Source organism: Apostichopus japonicus, chromosome 7, assembly GCF_037975245.1.
Source record: "Apostichopus japonicus isolate 1M-3 chromosome 7, ASM3797524v1, whole genome shotgun sequence".
Lineage (NCBI taxonomy): Eukaryota > Metazoa > Echinodermata > Holothuroidea > Aspidochirotida > Stichopodidae > Apostichopus > Apostichopus japonicus.
The window spans coordinates 7,699,404-7,721,304 of record NC_092567.1 but is presented as its reverse complement, the minus strand read 5'-3'; the positions used below and the strand labels follow the sequence as shown (position 1 = coordinate 7,721,304).

Sequence of the window (21,901 nt, the reverse complement as noted above, 5' to 3'; positions counted from 1 at the left end):
TATACCAGAGTCTATTGGTTTCAAATAAAAACCATACCAGTCCTTTCATTATATCTAAGCCTGTTGGACCCACACACTTATGTCAGTGACGTATACACTAATCTGGATAAATACTAATTTAAGCAAGTGATCCTTCTAATCCCCTGAAGCTTTCTTAGCAACACGGTTAATTTATTAGCAAGATTTAATTCACAAGGAAGAATACCATAATGGATATTTATAGCTTCTGTATTTTGTGTTGTTTTTGCTACAATCTGCCCATAACAAACTTGGTCGTTAAAGGAAAGATAAGGACCTTGAAAACTTAATATTACTTTATTTCACCAAAATCACACCAGGAAAGATGAGAGTAGACAGAATATTAAAGGTTTGAAACAAACAAATGATACATGACAATAAATTTGTGGAACCCATTATTGTCTGAATCTGATTAAACGATAAATAACCCACTAATAAGTAGGAATCATGTGATTGTAACAACAGATCTCTTACTTATTTGCAGTGGAATCCAGTTATGTGTGAATATTATATAGATTGGTCAACGTTATAACATATAACGTAGCATGCAGCTTTATTTCATTTTATCGAAACGTCTACCCTGTGACTTAATTCACAACTTCATTTGAGTTAAATACTACGAAAGTATAGAAACCAACTTAAAATAAGTTTGTAAAGCCAAATTCCGCATACATCTGTTCCAATTACAATTATCCCCATTACCACATGACTAATTCGCAAAATGCCATAGAAATAGTTAAATTTAATTTATTAGTAATTACTTGAATCAAGACCAACACTTTAAAGTAATATATATGTTAGTGTTACGGAAACGACATGTAAATAATTCGTATCCGGCAGAAAGAGTTTCCAAGGGTGTTAACGCATACAAGAAAAGATGGACGAGGTTTCGAATGGTATTTTGAATAATCATATTTCTATATTCTACAAATAATATGGGTAATAAAGGTGAATGGTACAAATAAGTGAATAACAAAAATACAGTTAACTTAAGGCGCCAGATAGAAAGAAATAACCTATCTATTAAGACTGGGTCTGAAGTCGATGAACTCGATGGTGTAGTAGAGCTGGGCCTTTGCGATGATCAGCGATAAAGAGTACTTCGTCAAAAGGAGCAGCACGTAATTAATAAATGATTAAAAGTTCATCCAAGGACAGTTGAAATAGTTATAAAGGGATCCGCTACAATTCACTGGATGGAAGTGAAATATGGTATGGAAAAGGGAAGTCCATTCCGTAGGAGAAGTGAAGATAATTAGATAAAAGAAAGTCACTAAAGACGTGAAGATCATTCAGTCAACACAGAATGTAGTAATTATAGGAATAAACAGGTAACGCATTGTTACGGCAAGACAACAAAGAACCGTGCTATTGGAACGGGGTGAGAGGCAATGGTTCCCCAACAATGGTTTATAGACCTCTGACTGGTATCAGGACGTGGTACTAGCATGGACTGTTACGAGGGCGATGACGTAGAGATGACGTCATTAGTAAATGTACAGTAGTTGTGAATATGCAAGAGGTAAAGCAAGCCCATAACAGTTAGTGTTTTAATAATGCATGGAAGACCCACGTCTCACGCAAACAGAAACAACCAAAAACCCTAAACATTAATAAGATTCATGAAAACAATGCTAGCATATCAAGACACTACTCCCCCCCCCCCCGCCTCCCTGCGCTCCGATCTGGAGAGGGCGTTGTGGTCAAGTGGTTAAGGCAGTGGACTTGTGATCTAAGGATTACAGGTTCGAGTCCTGGCCAGATCATTACGTTGTGTCCTTGGGCAAGGCGATTTATCTCCATTGCCTCTCTTTACCCAGGTGTATAAATGGGGACATGCGAAGTAACTTGTAAATATAGTTGCGTGCGCCGATTTGTGGCTGCACCTTATGGGAAGTCCCCCGGGGGACACGTGGTTGTGGTGCACTGTGGTGCCCCAGGAGAGATTGATTGAATTGTGCACACTTTGGTGTGTAGGTGTGACAAGTTACCAATGACCAGGGTTAAGTTGAAAAGTCGTTGGAGAGGGCCTTGGCCCTGAACCAGACTACAAACCTAAATATAAATATAAATATAATCTCTCAATTTTTCTCTCCTTTCTTACGCAGCGATCTGAATTCTGCTTTTCTCTGAATGTCTCAAAGGATAACGTTGGATCTTTACAAACTGAAACTACTTCGATCGAGTATTCTTATTCTTTGCTGCATGTTTACATGCAGTGACGGCTATCTCGAAATTAGTTTAGAAAATACAGAGTGATTTTGTCCCATATACTTAAATCTTTGTGAACTATTATGAGTATTCTCTGTTAGTGTATAACGATACAGTATTGTAGTCAGTGGCGTAGCTAGGATTTTTTGGAGTGGGGGCCATGGGGGCTGTTCTTTCTTGTGGGGGGGGGGGGGGAGCGGAGGTTACTATCTGAGCGGGGCGCCACCTAAGTTGGCGCGGAGCGTACAGAGAAAATTAGAGATTTCAGCACCCCCCCCCCCAGATCGCAGGAGATGGCACCTGTGAAGCAAAATAGCAACCAAAAAGATGTGCAACTTTGGTGACAGAAATGCAAAAAAAGTTTTTTCTCTTTCATGCTGACTGGCCTTGCCAACTCAGCCAGACTTTTAACTTGAGGGAAGTTGGCATCATAGGCGTACGGGACCATTTCAGTTTGGGGGTAGAACTTTTTGTGCCTGAATGTTCCCGTGACACTATCTAAGCGGAGCGCCACCATCAGTTGGCCCGTAGCGCACAAGAAAATTTTTGGCACACAATGCCTCTCAGGTTGCCGGAAACGGCACTTCTGAGGCCTCGCAAGTTGCATCTAAACATTCTTTATTTTATAATCTCACGTTTTAGAAATTTACACTTCCCCAAAAATTTGGTAAATTAGAAGAAGAAAAAATGGTAACATCACTTTGAAGGGGAAAAATGGGACAGTATATTTTTTAAGCTCCTATATTTAGTTACCTTATTTATTATTTTAACACAGTACTCAGCTACCTCCAGAAAAAAAAAAACATACATTATTCAACGACACGTAGACGCTGTGTCGGGTGAGACTGCAATTTGTCTCACAAAAAAGTATAAAATATAACAAAGAATATGATAAACCTGTACTTCTAGGCTTGTATGCACTTCCCCCCACCATCCATGCAAAAGAAATGCTTCTTTTATACACTCATGTCGGGGATTATCCAGGTCAAGGTCGGCGGAAGCACTTTTAATCTGGGGGGGGGGGGGGCACCGACATCAAAGGGCACTTTGCAGAAATTCGATTGGACTGATGCAGCCTTATATTTAGTACCCTATATAACTCTTATTGTATTATCTTGTTTGTGTATACACATCACTCCATCAACGCCCCACCCCCCCCCCCTCAAGGAAAATATGCATACTAGCACTGCAGTATCCAATAAGCAAATTGGGAAACAAGGAACAAGTTTTCTTTTGAGAGAAAATGAGGTGAAATCATGCTAGTTGCTAATGTAGGAATCTTCCGAATTAGAGTTTTTTTCTTGTTAATATCTTAACAAATTTTTTCCATTCGAAAATGTTTTGAGTTTGACTCACAGAAATTCGTTAAAAGTGACGGGCTTAGCCAGGATTTGCAAAGTTGTATGCACGACTATCTGAGCGGAGCGTCACCATCGGTTGGCGCGGAGCGTACTAGAAAATTTTTGGTTTTACAAACCCCTCAGATGGCCGGAAACGGCCCTTCCCGAGTGTTCATTCTGGTTCCCTGGCTTCTTGCTAACTTGAGGCACCTCAATTTTTATGTAGAAAGAAGGCGCATTTTTAACCTGAGGAAAAGTGGGGGAGGGGCACGTGCCCCTTTTTCCCCCCGGTTCCGCCCCCTTGGTCCAGGTATACAATTGACTAGTTAGAAAAAAAAATGATCGTGCAAAAAGCGTGGTAGCCCAGATGAACTGCACTTACGGTGATGTTACACGGAAATATTCGGGCATCATGATGCTAAATAAAGAAAATCATGGAATTGTCGGGCAAAAATTTGAAAATGATTCGGGCAAGTTACTGCATAAATACTACTGCAAACCCCTGTGGGCTATCGGTAGATTTGCAGGATATGCCCACATGTGGACTTAAATAGCATTAGAGAAAGGGGATGGAAGACTAACACGCATCGATGTTTCGGTAATGGTCCACATTGGTGGCTCGGTGCTAATTAGGCCATTTATTGGGTTTCTTGAGGCAGCTGTCATCAGAATCTGGGTTTTAGTGCCAATCGATGACCGATAATATGTATTGGTAGATATCGATATCGCGCAGCACATGCACAAGGTTCGTGGTGTATGGTCGCAATCGTCGCATCGACCATTGCCATGCATGCCATGCTGTGTGACCATTCTCATGATTACTACAGATATTGTATTATTCTTATTCTGCCAGATGCAGACGAGCAAATTGTGTAACTCTATTTCCCAAATTATTGAACAAAAAATATTAGTGAATCGAACTGATGAGTTTTTTTTTACAACATTTTGTTTTTACCCCATTCCCAGTGGGGGGCCAGTGGGCGGCCAGCCGATTTCATGGGGGCCCCGCCCCCAGGCTCCCCGTAGCTACATAGCTATATAGCTGGAGTACCAGTTTTTCATATTTTGTACGAAGTGTATCTTATTTCAGACACTTCTGTTTAAAAACATATTAAATCACATTTAGACGAAGAAACAACAGGGATGAAATGAAGAAAACTGTTTGCCATTGACGACCTGAAGTTTTTCTTATTAATATTAAAAATTTAACTTTGTTGTCTCTTTCTGTCAAAGCTGATTTGACAGTGGTAGAAGGAAGTAAAGAAAAGTAATCACAATTTTATATGTCTTTCTTAAAGGCATATATTCCACTTCTTTGAATGTGAAATGGACACCACGTCACTAACATTTAAACTTTGGTATCATTCAACAATCGAGCAGTATTTAAAGGATTTCATTATGTTATCTTTTCAGTTAACACTATAGTAGATAATACACATAAATATTCACTATGTTTTGATGAAGTAAGTTTCCTTCTACAATGTAAGCAAACATGAATACAATTCTGATTAGAACTTAGCATGAGTGTCTCGTTTCTACAAGGCAGTATTGTGCTTTTATATATACCTGTGAGAGAATATCTTGAATAATACAATTAATTTATGGTTGGGTAATAAGGGACACACGGGGTGACATTTAGGTAGAAAAAACAACGATATGGAAAGCATTAGACCAACGTTTGGGGAAGGGGAGAGAAAATGTCTGTTGTTTTAATTTCGTTTCTGTTAATCACAATTTAATTCTATTGCTACCATCAACTAAGTGCATTTCACCGATAATGTTATCACAATATTGATTTTATATTTACTGGTAAAGTAACACAGAGGGCAGCTTAGCTCAAATAAGCTGACCAGAATGCATTATGAGCAACATCTGAACGAAAGGTGCACAATCTCTTACCTGCCATTGACCGGTCTGTAGATTCAGACGGCGAATATTCCGCGAGTTCCAAACTGATAAATAAAATGAAAGAAATTGATGAACAAATGTAAGTGCAAGTTAATCTTCTTTGGTCTGGAATGAAATAATAAACATTATATTCAAGCGATTTATGTTGGCTCTCGATGATAACTTCATATCAGCTGAGTAATCAATCTAGTTGATTCCTTAATTTTGAACTTATCAGTTTGCTATCATTATCATCTCAGTAATATAGCCGATCAGTCTACAATCCTTATAACTCATTCAGATTACCGATCAGTTTACTATCATTATCATCTCGGTTTTATACCTGATCAGTTTACAACTAGTATCCTCTTAGTTATTAAATCAATCATGTTAGAATTGTTATCATCTCATTAGCATAACTGATCAGTTATCCTACCAAAAACATATGACACAACTCAAATAGGAAGGAATCTTGAATTAAATTAAGAACCAAATCATGATAGTCGAGTATTCGATGCTCATATCAAGAATAATAATCCATGAGACAATGAACTGATCAGAGAACACTCAACATCAGTGACGTCATCAGAAATCACAAGAGCCATCATTAAACACTGTTTACACAAGTTTGTTAAAAGAAGAAAAAGGAGATTTGTATAATAGCAAATTTAAATTAAATTATGTATGCAAAAAGAATTGTTGATAACCACGTAGCTAGTCTGCATGTAAGAGGACTGCTGGATCTATAAGAGCATCCCAGTTCGTTACAGGAAGGTTTATGTAAAGGATCTTTTTACATGTTTTTATGCTCAGGCTTCTTTGTTTAATGTTCTTCAGACTCTACTAAAAATACATCATAGGTGTAGGTCCACGGTGCAAGTGGCAGCTGACACCCTACTTTGCAGAGTGGATAGAGTGGTAAAAGAGGGGGGGGGGGCAGGAATACGTTATTAGAGTTCCAGAAAATGCAGTGATAAAATCAAATTTTGTACACTTCGTCACTCGTCTAAATGTCGGCGCTTTCGAAATTGTAAATGATGAACAAACTGACTTCGATAACATCATCTCTGAATCTCTCTCTAAGCTGTTATCACGAGATCATTTAGTAGCTATTTAACACACATCTGTCTAAAATGGTCAAACGTTTAATGAATCGGGGCAAACGTGTTGTTTACACTAACTAGTATACTGTCTTTGAAATTGATCAATGATGACATCATCAGCAGTGACGTCACTCCATCATTAACAATGAGAATCTCGAGGTGTCCTATAAACACAAAGCAATTAAAGAGCGTACAATGTGTACGAGTCCGAGAAATAATGTTGAGGAGTGGAGATAGAGTGGTTTGTATGTATTGATATTACTCTTAATCATTTAAATAATGAATTTAGGTAGAATCTTAGTATAGATGTGTTATTGTACAGAGAAATTAAACATTTGATTGCTCGTGATGTTTGTAAAGCTACCCGGTTATCAAGATATTCAGCTTTATATTACAACGCATTAGTGACGTCATCAAAGATCATGAATACCAAAAATTTTGATATTGATAATAGAAAAAGACTAATTGTTTTTGGAATTACATTATTGAGTTAAATTATGGAGCTACAAGACTAGACAAATCATCGTCACAATCACGTGATCCCATTTCCGATGTCCTGAGAGTATGTCAGTTGTGTAAACTAAGGTTATATGTCTTGTTTCCAGCCACTTTCTTAGATATGTTTTTTTTTAAACTGTATTAAGACTAAATACATCAATCTCTCTAGTTGTCCCTTATATGGAGGAGGAAGGTTAGTATAATCTAACATCGTGTTATTATGACTTGACATGCACAATTGTAACATTGAACAATAACACCTTCCACATGTCTAAGAAGTTTCAAGAAGCCTGCATTATCGACAGAAGTGTTGATGGATACGAACAAAACTTACATGTAAGCAACTATGAATGAAGATATCATATCAATATAAATTATGTTTTGTGTCGTGGTTTGTCTCTCAGAACATCAAAAAGGCCATGACAAAACTGCAAATGAACTAAACAGAAATATCAGCAGCAATTGTATACAATAACAATCCTTGTTGAATTGAAATAGAACAGACCATTGTAGCATCTCATTGTTTCTGTTTGTTTACATGTTCTGCTTCTGGAATTTGAATGCGAGCCTAGACTATTGCAGCCGATCTTACACAGATATCATAGTTGCAGTGCGCACTCTATTACATAATCGGCCGTTTAACCAGTTCAGATCTAAGCATCTGCTATAGCTAACTGCACGTCCCTAGTTTTACGGTTCTAATTCAGTAACAATACTGGTGACGATATGACAAATGCTCATTTCCATTAAACTCAAGAAATATGTATCTCGTTTGAATACCCACGATAATTCCTTTTTCATCAGAGACTACCATAGCCTGCAGCATAGTTACATCCATGATGATTTACTTGATCCAAGCGAAGGATGAAAACTTTCTCTTGAGCATTATTCTTATTTAATGAGTAAGAACATTCTAGGCCTGAGTCGGGTAACCGGACACCCGGGTACCCGACCGAACATTCGTGTACCCGAATCGAAAACACACAAAACGGGTACCCGTTTTCTGAGGGGGGGGGGGCGGATGGGATCGCGTATAACTGCTATGCGAGTGCTTTCATGATTTCATGTTTTGAGTAATCAAGACACGTGAATACGGAAGATTCATTTAATGAAATAACTTTCTTGTAGTGTAGATGGCTGTTTAATTGCTTACAATTTCTAATTTTTTTTTCGTGTGTGGATAAAAATCATTCAACACGGAAAACGAAAATATTATACTGGTGAATAATTCTCAAAATTGAAATCTTCAATTCAACAGCAACAGTGTACTTACAATACAACATTACCTCTTGAAAACATAGCACATACCTTCCAAACAATTACCGATTTCCAGCTATTTGAAAGTTGTAAACATCGCTATACGCTTTTGGTGAGTATGTGTATAAAACCGATGGTTTTAAGGCAAGATTTTCCCATTGAATTAGTGTGGTGTTAGGCTACCATGTGGTCAAAGATAGCAGCAAAAACGAAAGTATTCGGTGATTATTTTAGTGCGAGCTAACTGCGACACAATTTAAGCGAATAAACAGATGGTTAGGCTAAATTTGTGACTCTTTGTGATTTTAGCCTACCATGTGGTCGGTGCTTTGTGGGGATTTTACGCAAACATAGTTTGTCGAGTGCAGGTGTCTTCGATGTCATCAAGCAGCTAACTCTGGTAGTCCATAGCAAGTGCTTTCCTCTCGTATAGTTATAGCTACTGTATATGTTCGAGTGTGCGTAAATATTGGAATTCTCAAAATAGCTATAATTCTTCATTCATTTGTTAATAGAAGGAAAGACTGGCAAGGAAATGTACGGGATGTTAAGATGGATTACAGACGGGATAAAAAAACAAAAATATTCCTGGCTTTTTACTAAACGTTTATTCCAAGTGCGATAGTTTAGCGATGAATCGCTACACGGTCAGGGCCGTTATGTTTAATTCAAGTTGAGAGCTGATTTTTTTTACGGGAAATCCCGTCTTGGCAACTTTTGACATTCGGGATTTGAAATCAAATTGTGGGAATCGCGCAATCCCGCGGCTAATGCATACCCTTGGTCGTTATAAAAGAAACAGTTGCAATTTCATGCAAGGTGTTTCTTTATTTCATGTTCATTTGCATTATAATTTATTATACATCAAAACATGAAAATCAGTTGTACGTAGCAACAGGAGTATCGATTGAAAACGTATATTTCGGAGATGTAATGTAAGGTGGCATAGTGATGTTCCATTTATGGGTGACAGCCCGATATTCATAAGGTTCTATATTCATAAAGTTCATTGTTCATAAGGGTCATCATCCATAAGGTTCATTGTTAATAAGGTTCGCTATTCATAATGAGCAAATGGTTCATTGTTCATAAGGTTCGTCATTCAAAATTAAAAATAAGGTTCGTTGTTCATAATTGGTAAATGGGTTCGATATTCATAATGGTGAAAAGGGTTAGATGATCATAATAGGACGAAGGGTTCGATATTCATAATGGTGAAAAAGGCTCGTTATTCATAATAGGACGAAGGGTTCGATATTCATAATAGAGCAAAGGGTTCGTAACTCATAATAGACAAAAATGTTCTTTATCATACACAATGAGGAAAATGACCCACCCCCTTTAGGAAACGTACAAGTTTATGCCGATTCCGTACAAGTCGGTAGGAAAATGGAGAATGTCTTTTGCACTTGTATGACGCACTCCTCTCCTATTATGAATAACGAAACTTTTTTTCACGTTATGGATTACGAACCCTTTGATCGATTAGGAATTTCGGACCCTTTCTCCTATTATGAATAATGAACCTTTTTGTCTATTATGGATAACGGACCCTTCGCTCCATTATGAATATCGGACCTTTCTTCCTATTATAATGAACCTTTTTGTCTATTATGGATTACAAACCCATTGTTCTATTATGAATTTAGAACCCTTTGTCCCATTTGAATAACGAACCTTTTTGTCCATTATGGATATCGAACCGTTTTGCCCATTATGAATATCAAACCTTTGTTTCCATTATGAATACCGGACCTTATAAATTATGATCCCTTTCTGTTATGAATAACGAACCTTTATTTCCATTATGATGAGCGAACCTGTGTATCGAGAAAATGCACGTTATTAATAACGATCCTTATGAACAATGACCCCTATGAATAGCGGACCTTATGAATATCGGGCAGACCCCCATTTATGTACAAGTTACATTGTGTTTGGCTAATGACGTATACAACATTACAGTAAAGACGCACATATACTGTAGCTCCTTAGTCAAATCACCCCAACCCAACACCCCCCCCCCATAAAAAAGAGATACCATAACAACCAACTAGTAAATATCACATGATCAAGAAGCGCCGCGTGAAATATGTAACCCCCCCCCCCCTCCTGCACCCGAACATTCCGCTGTATCCGTTTCTTCCTAGTAATGCGTTCGATTAGTTTTAACTGACTTAAACGACTACAATGAATCCTATAACGTTTACAAACAATATTTTAGACGTATGTAGACAAGATGGTGGACCATACAGTTAAAAACATTCAATAGATCTTTTCGGGTATTTACGCGTTGGCCGATGAATAATACTACTTGAATTGTATCTGAATCCCTCTCTAAACTACTACTTGCAAGATCCGTGGTTACTCTAAAATTTAATTTTTCTTTATGACAGTATAGCATCTCTGCGAAAATCAAACACAAATATTAAGTTAAACATTCGACAGATAACAAGTGTTAAATAGAATAAAGTATACATCGTTACCTCAATAAGTATATAATACCGATGTAAAACTGTACCGAATCGATACACAACATGTATATTTATGGCTAGAAAATTAAACTAGTACTCATCTAATAAGCATAAAGCCTGTTTTATGCACATTTCGCTTTGTATGCAGATTTACAGACCAAAACTGTAAATTATATATTTCTCTTTGATAGTTTAATGTTATTAAAGGGTGTGATGCAAAGTACCCGGAAGCTGCATAATTTTTAGATAGGGTTGTCAGGAAGAAGCTCAACCTCAACATTTTACAGAACGTTTCTAAGAGCTCAAGCGGGGTCGGGGGCTTTCTCTGGAATATATTTCAAGCCCAGGTTGTTTCTACGAGGGGAAGCCTCCTGAAATTTTTACATTTGGTGATATCGCTTGTTCTCTCGTAGCGAGTTTAAAGCACTAAAATTCAAAACAGATTTAATCAATAAATTATAGTTATCTTTAATGTAATCCAAGCAGGCTGGTGGGGACCCGCTGGACCTAAGCTGCACCCTTTGAAGATTTTTTTTTCTTTTGAAGAAATTTTAAAACACAGACATCTATCTATGAGAAGAAGTAAATTTTCAGCGGATAGTAGTGTAAGGCCCCGGTTGGGGCGGGTTGGGGTCAGGGGGGCGAAGCTCTTACTTTTGTAAGTGTATAAATAAATGAATGAAAGAAAATAAAATATGGTTTTAAATTCACATATAGTTCTAAATGCTTTCCCTAACATCATTACCCAAATTTTATTTCTACTATTATTTTTTCTAGGCAAATAGTGCATGGATGTTAATGTCTGCCAATACATGTAGATTGTACTCTTTTCAAACTAACTTAGAATAGTTAAAACACAATGTTGCGATTAGACTTAGATATTGGACATAAGTCAAGTCATATAAGTCAAACTATGACTCAGAATGTATCATTTGAAGTCTAAACTTGCCATTTTTCGGGGGAAAGACTACAGACCCCCCCCCCCCCTCCCTATATATGAACTGTCGGCTTTGACGACCCTCTGTTCCTGTATAAAACTGCAGAACGAGTGTCTTATCTTTGCCTTTATAAAATCTTTATGCTAATATTACCTATTCATATATTTTGAGTACGATACATCTAGCACCAACAGTTCCGATACACTTTTGGTCTGTTTTGTTTTCGTTTATTTTGTAATACACTTTGCAGCAATTTTAGAGAAACAAGAAATTTGTTGCAGAACTTGGAAAAGAATTAAGTTAAACTTCGCGGCTTTATTCTGCAATTCAGATTGAAAGAAGGATGTTTGTTATGTGTGTGTTCGCCTGAGGGGGGGGGGGACTGGGGGCGGGGTGTTGGGCCGAGGGGCACAACATCACTTCAAAACCTTACACAATAGTTGTCGCTGTGTACTTAAGTTTCCCAAAGTGTATGATACCACTACTTTTCGGAAAGAGATTTAAAGCATCAATTGATGTGATGGCTACTCACACAATATATTATAGGGCAGGGATCTCGAAGGAGCGAATTAAAGGAATATGACTTATCTCTTAAATCAACTAAGCCAAGCAATATGAAGTGTTGTTACATTTCTATTATTCAGTTCGTTGTTTACTATCACAATTAGACTCTGTTCTGGGTGTCTCCTTCATATAAAATGGCAATCATGTGTTGCTGATTCATTACTCTCTTGTATGTAAATCAACAACAACAACAAGTCAAAAGAAATTCACATAGTTGGTAAAGCCTTAATTAAATGTAAGACATTATAGGTGTGTCCATTATGACGTCATTGTGACAATACCTTTCACATTTCTTGATTTCAAGGATGATGGAATGGATCCAACCGGAATAGTGTCTGGCATAGTGTAGCCCCAACGAAACCTATGGAGAGAAGTAGAATAATCATCGTGTAAGATGTAGAAGACGTAGAGGAATGTCCTCCTAGTCAGGTTAATTGTTTACTAAATCATAAAAGATAAACAAAGTAAACAACAAACATGTAGAAATACAACATTGTACACAATACACTAAGTAAACGGAGCAAATCCTTGTAACAACCGCTTGCCATTTTCCGCTCGGATCACGTGATTTTTATCGTATGTTATTTTCGGTAAATTGATTGATAATATAGATCGTTTTCGTGAACCCTTCTCATTTTTAAATGAGAACTAAAATGTCTGATATTGTTAGAGTGCAATGGTAAAATATAAAATGTAGAAATTATGAATCTTAAAACTGAAAATTGTTTCTTAACCTCAGAATAGTTTAAGATGCTACAAATTACAATTTTTCAACGTAATTTCGGAATGAGAAACCTGCACAATATTGCACTAAAACGGAGGAGAAATAGAAGGTAGAGGGATAGAAGGGTCGAGGACATAGCAACATTCTTTACTGGGCGTAACAATTTATCATCTCGGATTGAAGTTAAACACAAATTGTTACTATTATATGATATACCAACGTTATTTAAGTATTTATTCAATAACTACTTCAATAATTTTACCACATTGCGCGCATTGTTTTTTGTCATTGATCTAAATCAAATTGTAAAAAAATATAACATTTTTGTGGAGTTGATAATAATAACCTTAACCATTACACAATCGAATCTTCCTATTTAACTATGTTCTCAATGAAGAGTTGCATGTGTCTAAAATATCCAACCCCCTTCATACCGAGGAGCTATTAAGACTTCCTGGACATACTTTGTTAAGAATACACTAATGCCATCGTCTTTGATTCACAAAAGAAAAGTTTTATTGGGAGGGGAAGTGGAACAAGTGACTTTGATTTTACGCAAGAAACCACTAGACTGTCAAATTATCTGAAACCCTCTCAAAATAAATAATCTGTGCATTCCTTTCCACAGGTTCAAGTACTGTATTTGAATGTTTTTAGCAACAGTTGTCTTTATACCGGTACTTTTGAACTGCATATTTTATCATTATTATTATTTTGAAGCCAAATAGCAAATTTTTAGACATGAAGACACTTGTTACAAACACACAACAACAACAGGGCACTTGAGTTTATCGAGCATGAAATGAAATTATCTGGATTAACCGGTAACAGATAGTGCATAATATCCAATAAATATGTTAAAGTCTAGCTCAGTATCACCTTACCTTATACTTGAATTGCCCAGTTCTATGTAAAACACTGCTCCAGACAATGTAAAGAAAATATATAGGTTACGTACCTTGTATCTAATTAGCATAATTAACGCATAGATTTTCTATTTCGTATGTAAAACTTGTTCTTACAATCGTTAGTTTTCTGTATCTATCCAGTGACTGGTTAAACAGGCGCTTTTGAATATTTCATTAATGTTATATATACTGTAAGGGCTATAGCGGACTTAGCAACTCAATGTACACATGTAGGCAAAATACTGGAATTAATTGTTGAACTAGTAATTTATATTGCTACAGCATTGAAAACTATTTATTAAAGGCTATATTTTAATAAAAAGGGTTCTTCCCGTTTAGACCTCTCCCAACGGACGCAAGTCATATTTTGAGCCCACCCCACCCCTCCTTTCCAAAGATAGCCCGAATGCAAACTGCATTGAGATTTCGATGACTTCAATGCACTAGACTTCTTCTTGTTAGTATAACCAGAACAAGCTGTTACAATAACAATATGGCATGATAACATAGGTCAGTCTACTATACGTGGCTATACACACCTCCAAAACAATAGGGGTCTTGTACTCGATGTTATGAATCCACACACCAAGTATTAGAGGTATCCACGATTTTCATCATTATTGAAAGTAATCGCTATTTGGCGACCGTGACTAAAAATCTACTCGCCAAATTTCACTCGCGAGTAGGCCTATGATTGTTGTTCAAGTCTCCAACGTACAGAACAAAGGTTAGACAGTTAGGCAGATGCATGGTGCTACGTAATTGCACATTAGAAAGATATGATTCTTTGCAGTACGAAATTAAAACTTTTTCCCAACAAAAGTAAGTGTTGAACAAAGTAAAACATGACGCAGAATCATAAATATGTAGGTAGCAGGCGCGTATCCAGGATTTTCTAACCCGGGGGGCGCGAATTACCATCTAAGCGGAGCGCCACCATCGGTTGCCGCGGAGCGTACAAGAGAATTTTTGGTTTTGATACCCCCAGATCACCGGAAATGGCACTTCTCGGGCTTGAAAATGAGCAACCAGATGTACACTTTTGCCTGAGAACCAAGTATTTCCCAAAAGTTTTTTTTCCATCCATAACCTTTTTGAAGATTGTAACCAGTCACACATCATGTTCGACCTGATTGCATGTCCTATGGATCATTGCTTTTGTATGTGATTCTACGTCACGGCCCACAATATCCGAAAGCCCCACTTTTGAAGGTTTTAAGCCCATTATTTGTTGAAAATTTGAAAATTCACATTTCTCGTGAATAAAAATCACTTGAAAACATACCCATGATGTTGCAAAAAATTCAATCTATGGACAACCAATATAGAAAAACCTCCTTGAACCCCTAATAGACAGGTCAAAATTGCACGAGTAGAAGAAAGTATGATGAGGAATGGTGAGGAAATTTTCTAAAATTCCGACACAGTTAATTTCTTGGTGTAGAAATATTGCAACCTCTTATAATGGCTATTATAAAACTTGGTTGAAGGAAATGAAAAATAGCCAGATATGTCCGATATCAGGTATATCGAAACCGAATACTACACACATAGGCGTAGGTCCCGTAGGAGGCGGGGGCTGATATTGGCATTGATGAGTTGAAAAAATTTCGGTTTTTTTTTCGGGCAAGTCGTTACAGCCCCAAATCCAATTTGGCTCCTACGCCTTTGACTACACACATAAACAGTTTTTTGAGGCTTTTCATCGTGGAACATGCATTTCAATGCTCACTGATATGATGTTATATCTGCTCTTTGCTTTACAAATTCGAACAGGCGTGCAGCGAGTAATTGCGAGTAGTTGGCGCGAAGCGTACAAGAAAAATTTTGGCCGAAAATGCCTCCCAGATCGCTGGAAATGACACTTCCCAGGCCTTGTAAGTTGCATCTAAGCATTGTCTATTTTGAAATTACTAGCGATGTCATAAAGAAAATTTGCACGGGGGGGGGGCGGTCGCCCCCTTCCCGAAATGCGTCATGTTCCCCGACGACTCGGTCGAGTTCAAGACCAGCCACAGTTGGTTCCATATAGCACAATTGTACTACAATTTATACAATTGTTTAAGGCGTCCATACACACACACGCGTTATGATAGACCATATATAGTAATTATATAGATACATTAGTGAGAGAGGAAAAATGGAAACGTCAAAAATGGAGTTGTCGGTGTAAGGGGTAGGGTAAGGCGCACACCCCTTCCGTAATCCTTGATCTGTCACTGGCTACCCTGTGTATATAATAGGGATCAACGCTTTAACTATGACTGTTCATCTTTCTCTTCCCGAGGTCTTGGCTCTCTTTTACTCCCTCCTTTTCTCTCTTTTTTCTTTTTCTTTTCCCTTCCTTTCTCTCCTCCTTTTCTTTTTTTCCCCCTCCTTTTCCCTTTTTTCTTCTCTTTTTTTCTCTCCTCTTTTCCTTACCCGGGGGCGCGCGCCCCCAACGCCCCCCTGGATACGCGCCTGGGTAGTCCTACTGTAGTGTCTCAAACAATTAAAAATACAACATCTGTAAAATACCTACGAAGATAGCTTAGCTTCTGTTACATTAGGGCTCCTCTACTTTACTATTATATTGCACTCTTATGCCTATAGAGGTATATGCGTAGAGTATTCATGTTTCTCTTCATGCGTTCTGAAAGCGTAGATTCGCGATATTTAGACACAATTACTTTACATGTTTTCACCCTATTCGCTGCGATTTGACGGGAGGAAAACCCCGGATGTGTGGCCGACAGTATACAATTACCCACAGATCTCTACTTACTGTATTTCCAGGAACATAACTCCTCTCCTTCGGTTTCTTTTCTGTTTCATTTTCCTTCCTTTTTTCTATTGAGTGTTGAACATACATGTTACTATCACAATATACTTATGTTCAGTTTTAATCAGCATACCACCATGATTCATGTAAAAGTTTTAACATCGCAAATTATGACGTAATGAATTCATTTCAACAAGTGAATAACTGTTTCTTCTTTTTTCCTTCTCAGCAACAAAACTAAATGAACCGTGGCCATATTTACGACCTGGATATGACCCTGGCAGTTGTATAAGTGTTTATTCTGATTGTTAACTTGTAGGTTCATTCATTGTGTACCGGGGATAGAAATATGTACTTCATTTTGCTAGCGTGTGTTATAACAATACTGTAAACCATTTGGAAGAAAGTCTGAAGGCGATGATGACAGCCTTCTAAGCCTTTCTAAATTCGTTAAAAACATTTAAGTTGCAAATTTGAAATCCATTTCTAGTTGTCGTTATCCATTATACATTTTAAACTTCGATGGAATAATTTAATCACTTTCGCCTGTTCTGTATAGATAAAAAAGAACTAGTGCAGTATATAATTCGATATTTAAAAAGATAAAAGATCTCATCAAACGAATCTTTCTCCCTGCTAAACACGAGTAATATTTTATCTCCACCGTTTAACTGTTTAATCAACTTCACAGAACAAAACTTTTCTCCATAAACTAAGCAATTAAGAACCCGCAATGTTTATAGTCACATATTAGATATGTGAGTTAAATTAAGGGCTATTCAATTATGTGCTAATTGACTTCCATATACCAACGAGAAGTACATACAGAAAAAAAAAAACAAGAAAGGGAATTTAAACATTCCGTCTATAAAATTAGTGAGAGGCGCAAGTGAGGGATGTATTAAACAACCAAGGAAATCAAGTTTACTCATTTAAAATATATAAACAAAGAATAATAATGAGAACACGTTGTAATATCATGGCATATGACATGCTAACCCGTATTGAATAAAATGCATTATTCCCAGCCACTGCTAGACACAGACTGACCTACTTATCGTCAGTTTCCATGGTTACGTTGTATGGCAGTTACAACATTCCAGGTGCACACTAGACGCGTGGCTCGTTTCTATTCTATTCATTATCTATAACCCTGACTCGTGTCATCTATTATTATGCTAATTAGGTATTTACTGGAGTTCCAGGTGTGTCATCTCTACTGCTAACTTATTTTTCTTTAGAAATAAATAGTTTGAATCAATCGTCTGTGCAGAAAACTATGTAGAAGTAGAGTAGGCCTACTGTGTGTACTAAAACGGTGATGTTATCGGGTAGAAACATAGAATGGATTTGAAGGGCCATCTAAAAAACGAGTATGTACCACGGGGAGGGGGGGTGGCAAAGGGAGAGTGGTGACGGGTCCAGGTAAGGTGTCTGAATGGGAGTGGGGCAGAGGGGCGAGACTAAACTTAACCAAGAGCATACTGGGATTGGGGTAAGGTATTTAGTCTAGATAGGGAATAAACATTGTGTAATATATTTGTTTTATAGCCAGACCACAGTGTGTTATTTCCAGTGATATTTTTTAGTTAGTTATTCCTGGAATGGCGGTGGCTCACTTATAACATATGTAAAGCAGCTTTCTTTCTAATTTATTTCATTTATGTAACTACTAAATAGTTTTTGTCTTTTCTTTCGAGATTTGGGTGAGGCGCGGTGGGGAAGGAGGGGGGGGGTGGCGGGTGCGACTTAAATATATTCTTTTTTAGTAACACGTCAGCTGTAAGTTGAAGATGTTACTGATTACTTTCCGAATGGTGAGGACGGAAAGGAGAAACTTTAACGAGGTTTGATATGTAAGACCAAACGGGGCAAGATGAGGAGAGAGAGGAGGGGTTGGTTGGGGGTGGGGGGAGAGGGTGTCTTGGAGGATTAATTAACACTGCATTGTAAAGGACGAACTAGGGACGTCATGATCGAATCAAGTATATAGTAACATTAATACGAGGAATATTAAAATATTTAAACAGTGTTTGTTTAAAGTTATGAATTATACAAAGCTGAAAGCTCTTGGTTAAATTTTTAATTATTGTTGATAATTATGTTAAAATATAAGCATGAATATTAATTTAGCTTATTTTGTATAACATTGTATTTCAAACTATAGAGAAGAAATTGATGTAGTTTTAATTGGATTAAATTTGAACCTCTGGAAGTTATAAGATACAGATTTGCCTTTAATTATATTTATTGCAATAATTGTTTTTTTTAACTATATAGTTAACTCAATTTCAATTATTTATTTCCTTCTAGTTAACTTTTATTTTGTTTTAATTAGTTAACTTATTTTGCGTAACTGTTTTTTAAATTTCGACAACTAAAACTGTTTTATTGGTTGCTTCTTTTGTATACATTTCAGTTTTGCTAGAGTGTCATAATCTGATCACAATTATGAGGAGTTTATAAGAACAAAGTTATAAGTTATTGCTATTTTCATTGCCATCATTTTACTACTTTAAAATTAATAACAATTTTCAATCTCTTTTGTTTCTTAAATTAATTGTACATAATTGAAAATAAACTATTTCGGAGGTTTCAGTCAAAATTAACAGTTATTCTTTATAAAACTTTACTTTATAATATTAATTTCACTCGCTAGAATTATTAAAATCCAATTTCTTTGTCTATATATCTCTTATTTTATCCTAATAAATATTCCTGTAATTCTAAAACCTATTTCGTTAAATTTTAACATTAACATAAACAAAGAACATTTAAACCACCACCACCACCCCTGCACCCCTCCCTCTATTACAAACACCCTCTTAAAATATTCCCTATTTATCCATCATATTTTGTATTATTAATCACATTCTACAGAATTCCAATCACGATGACCTAATTATTGAAATAAATCCAACTAAACTCATTGAATCCAATCCTTGACATTAAAATACAGCAGACTTCACAGTATTTATTGTTAGTTTAATATTGATAATTTGTATTATTAAATTAATACCCTGTTTAACTGTTATAATGATTCTAGCATCTACACCGGAATACTTACTGCAGCTCCTTCAAGCTTGTACACTGTGAGGAGTAAGACAAGATGGCCGCCAACTCTTCATTAGTTAGTCTCCTGTTGTAGTCATAGATCCACAGCTCCTGGAGAGAACTCAGGATAGAGAGAGAGAGACGAGACTCAAGGATAAGGTTCAGACCAGACTTATCAACTCTAGGAGAGCAGGAAAATAGACGCACACAGGAAATAGGAATCTAGAATGAAAGAATAGAGTTACTGATAATAGAGTAGATGGAGATAAATATATTGGATTTGGTTAGGTTTAGAATAATTATAATAAAATAAAAATAACGAAAAAAAGATAAAGGAAAATAAAGCGATAAACTAAGACATTTAGGTCGTGTTTATTTGTAAGACGGAATCAGTTATTAGAACGGAAATAAGGGGCTGATTTTATGGGGACACAAATATAAACAGGAATAATTACATTAGATTAGAGAAAATACAGTGGTAATGTAGGATTAAAGGGTTAGTTTGATTGTTTTACAATTAAATTATTCATTAAAGTTTTTATATAAGGTTTAATAAAATAAGAATGCGAGGCTACATATTTTTATTTATTAGTTAATAGGAAACAAATCTCAATGACGGGTTGAGAATTTTATAAGAAATGGGTCAATAATAATTGAGATTATCTATCTTTTGAAGAAAAATATTGATCAAATTTATTTGTATTTTTATTTAGAACTTTCAGAAGGAAAATGTAATTTAATGTTATAGGAATCATGAAAAGGAAACTTCTACTCTAACTAATACCAGGTTTTTATAAAGTATAAGGAGAGTTTGAAGAATTATATTTAAATCAATAGGTTGTTTCTTATAATTAAAATGCAGTTTAGAGAAGCAGATGTCCGGTAGATCAAATTCAAGTTTCCAGAGAGAAGGTTGACGAGGCTTAAACTCAAAATTTAATTTACAAATTATTTCATTATTGATCCAAATCCGACTATTCTGCTTGAATTATAATTATTTCTAATTAATATGATTTGTTTAAAGATGATGTCCATCTGTGTTTAATTAGTTAATTATCAAATTCATTCCTAAGTTACGGTTTGAGTGTGACATAACTTCTAGTAGATTTTTTCGAAATGTAACATTTTTCTTTCTTTGTGTTTGTAGATATTCATAAATTGGGTATTGCTTATGATCTTAACTTTCTAAACTTTATCGTTTCTTCCAATTAAATAGTACCATCCGCTAATTATATATTTTTTTTTACAAATAATATTGTTATCTGTAAACACTTCATATCCTTGAGGGTTTAATTATACTAATTAATTATTACTTTTAAGTTTAATCGGGTTGATTGGGTCTTCATTGAAATATCTTCTGTTACATGGAGTTCATCGGGTGTGAACAGTTAGCGGAACATTTAACGTTTGAGCTACGGCTCTGGCGAACTTCTGCTATTGAGAGTTGCAGCAGGGTAAAATAGGTGGCGCACTTTCAATTCAAAACCATTTTACTTTTTAAACATAATGTGGCCATAAGTCTGTTGGCTTGGAAATGACGTACAGTTTTTATAATTATGTGGGCAAAATTAAGACAAACCAGCTGTCAGTAGAACACCACGATCTAGTTGCTCCTGGAAAAACATGGACGAAAGATTCCTTTTAATAACTATGTATTGCATTTGATTATTATTAGACTTAATAGGAAAACTGTTTTATAGAGGCTCAAAGCTCTGGGCCCTATACAGTATTTAACAAAGGTATATTTCATACAAAGTGTCAGGTATATTGGCAGGAGTATGGTCATTCAACTAATCAGTTATTAAATAACATTATTTCAGTTAGCCTGCTCGGTAAAAAAGCTGCAGGTTTCTCACACAAGTGGCTCAAATGTCCGACCTGGTAGATTTAATAAGTTAGGTGATTAAAATGATAATTTTGGAATGTTATAGATTGACTTGTATTAATGCGTATAAGGCTATGTTATGTACGATTAAAATCGAGTTGAACCATTTTCTGTGATTTAAATTTTTTTGAGGAATAACAAAGTTTCTAGAGTTTGTCTATTGATACATTTTGTTAGCTAGAATGAAGTAAATGTTAGGCATCAGTACACCTAGAATGTTAATCGCTGGTTTCATTCTTCGCTTAATTTAAGATCCCTAAAGAAAACTCAGTGTCTCGA

General features: G+C 36.2%; 1 protein-coding gene across 2 annotated transcripts in view; it reads right to left on the bottom strand.

Annotated features, from left to right (window-relative positions):
- The window catches only part of LOC139970031 (uncharacterized), an 87,421-nt gene that overhangs the window by 20,935 nt on the left and 44,585 nt on the right, over positions 1-21,901 (bottom strand). For both annotated transcript variants that reach the window (XM_071975593.1, XM_071975594.1), the window contains exons 7-9: positions 19,751-19,959; positions 12,572-12,651; positions 5,469-5,521 (exon numbers count right to left, since the gene is read on the bottom strand). In XM_071975593.1, coding sequence (XP_071831694.1) covers positions 5,469-5,521; positions 12,572-12,651; positions 19,751-19,959 — 342 coding nt within the window. The remainder of the gene's footprint in view (positions 1-5,468; positions 5,522-12,571; positions 12,652-19,750; positions 19,960-21,901) is intronic.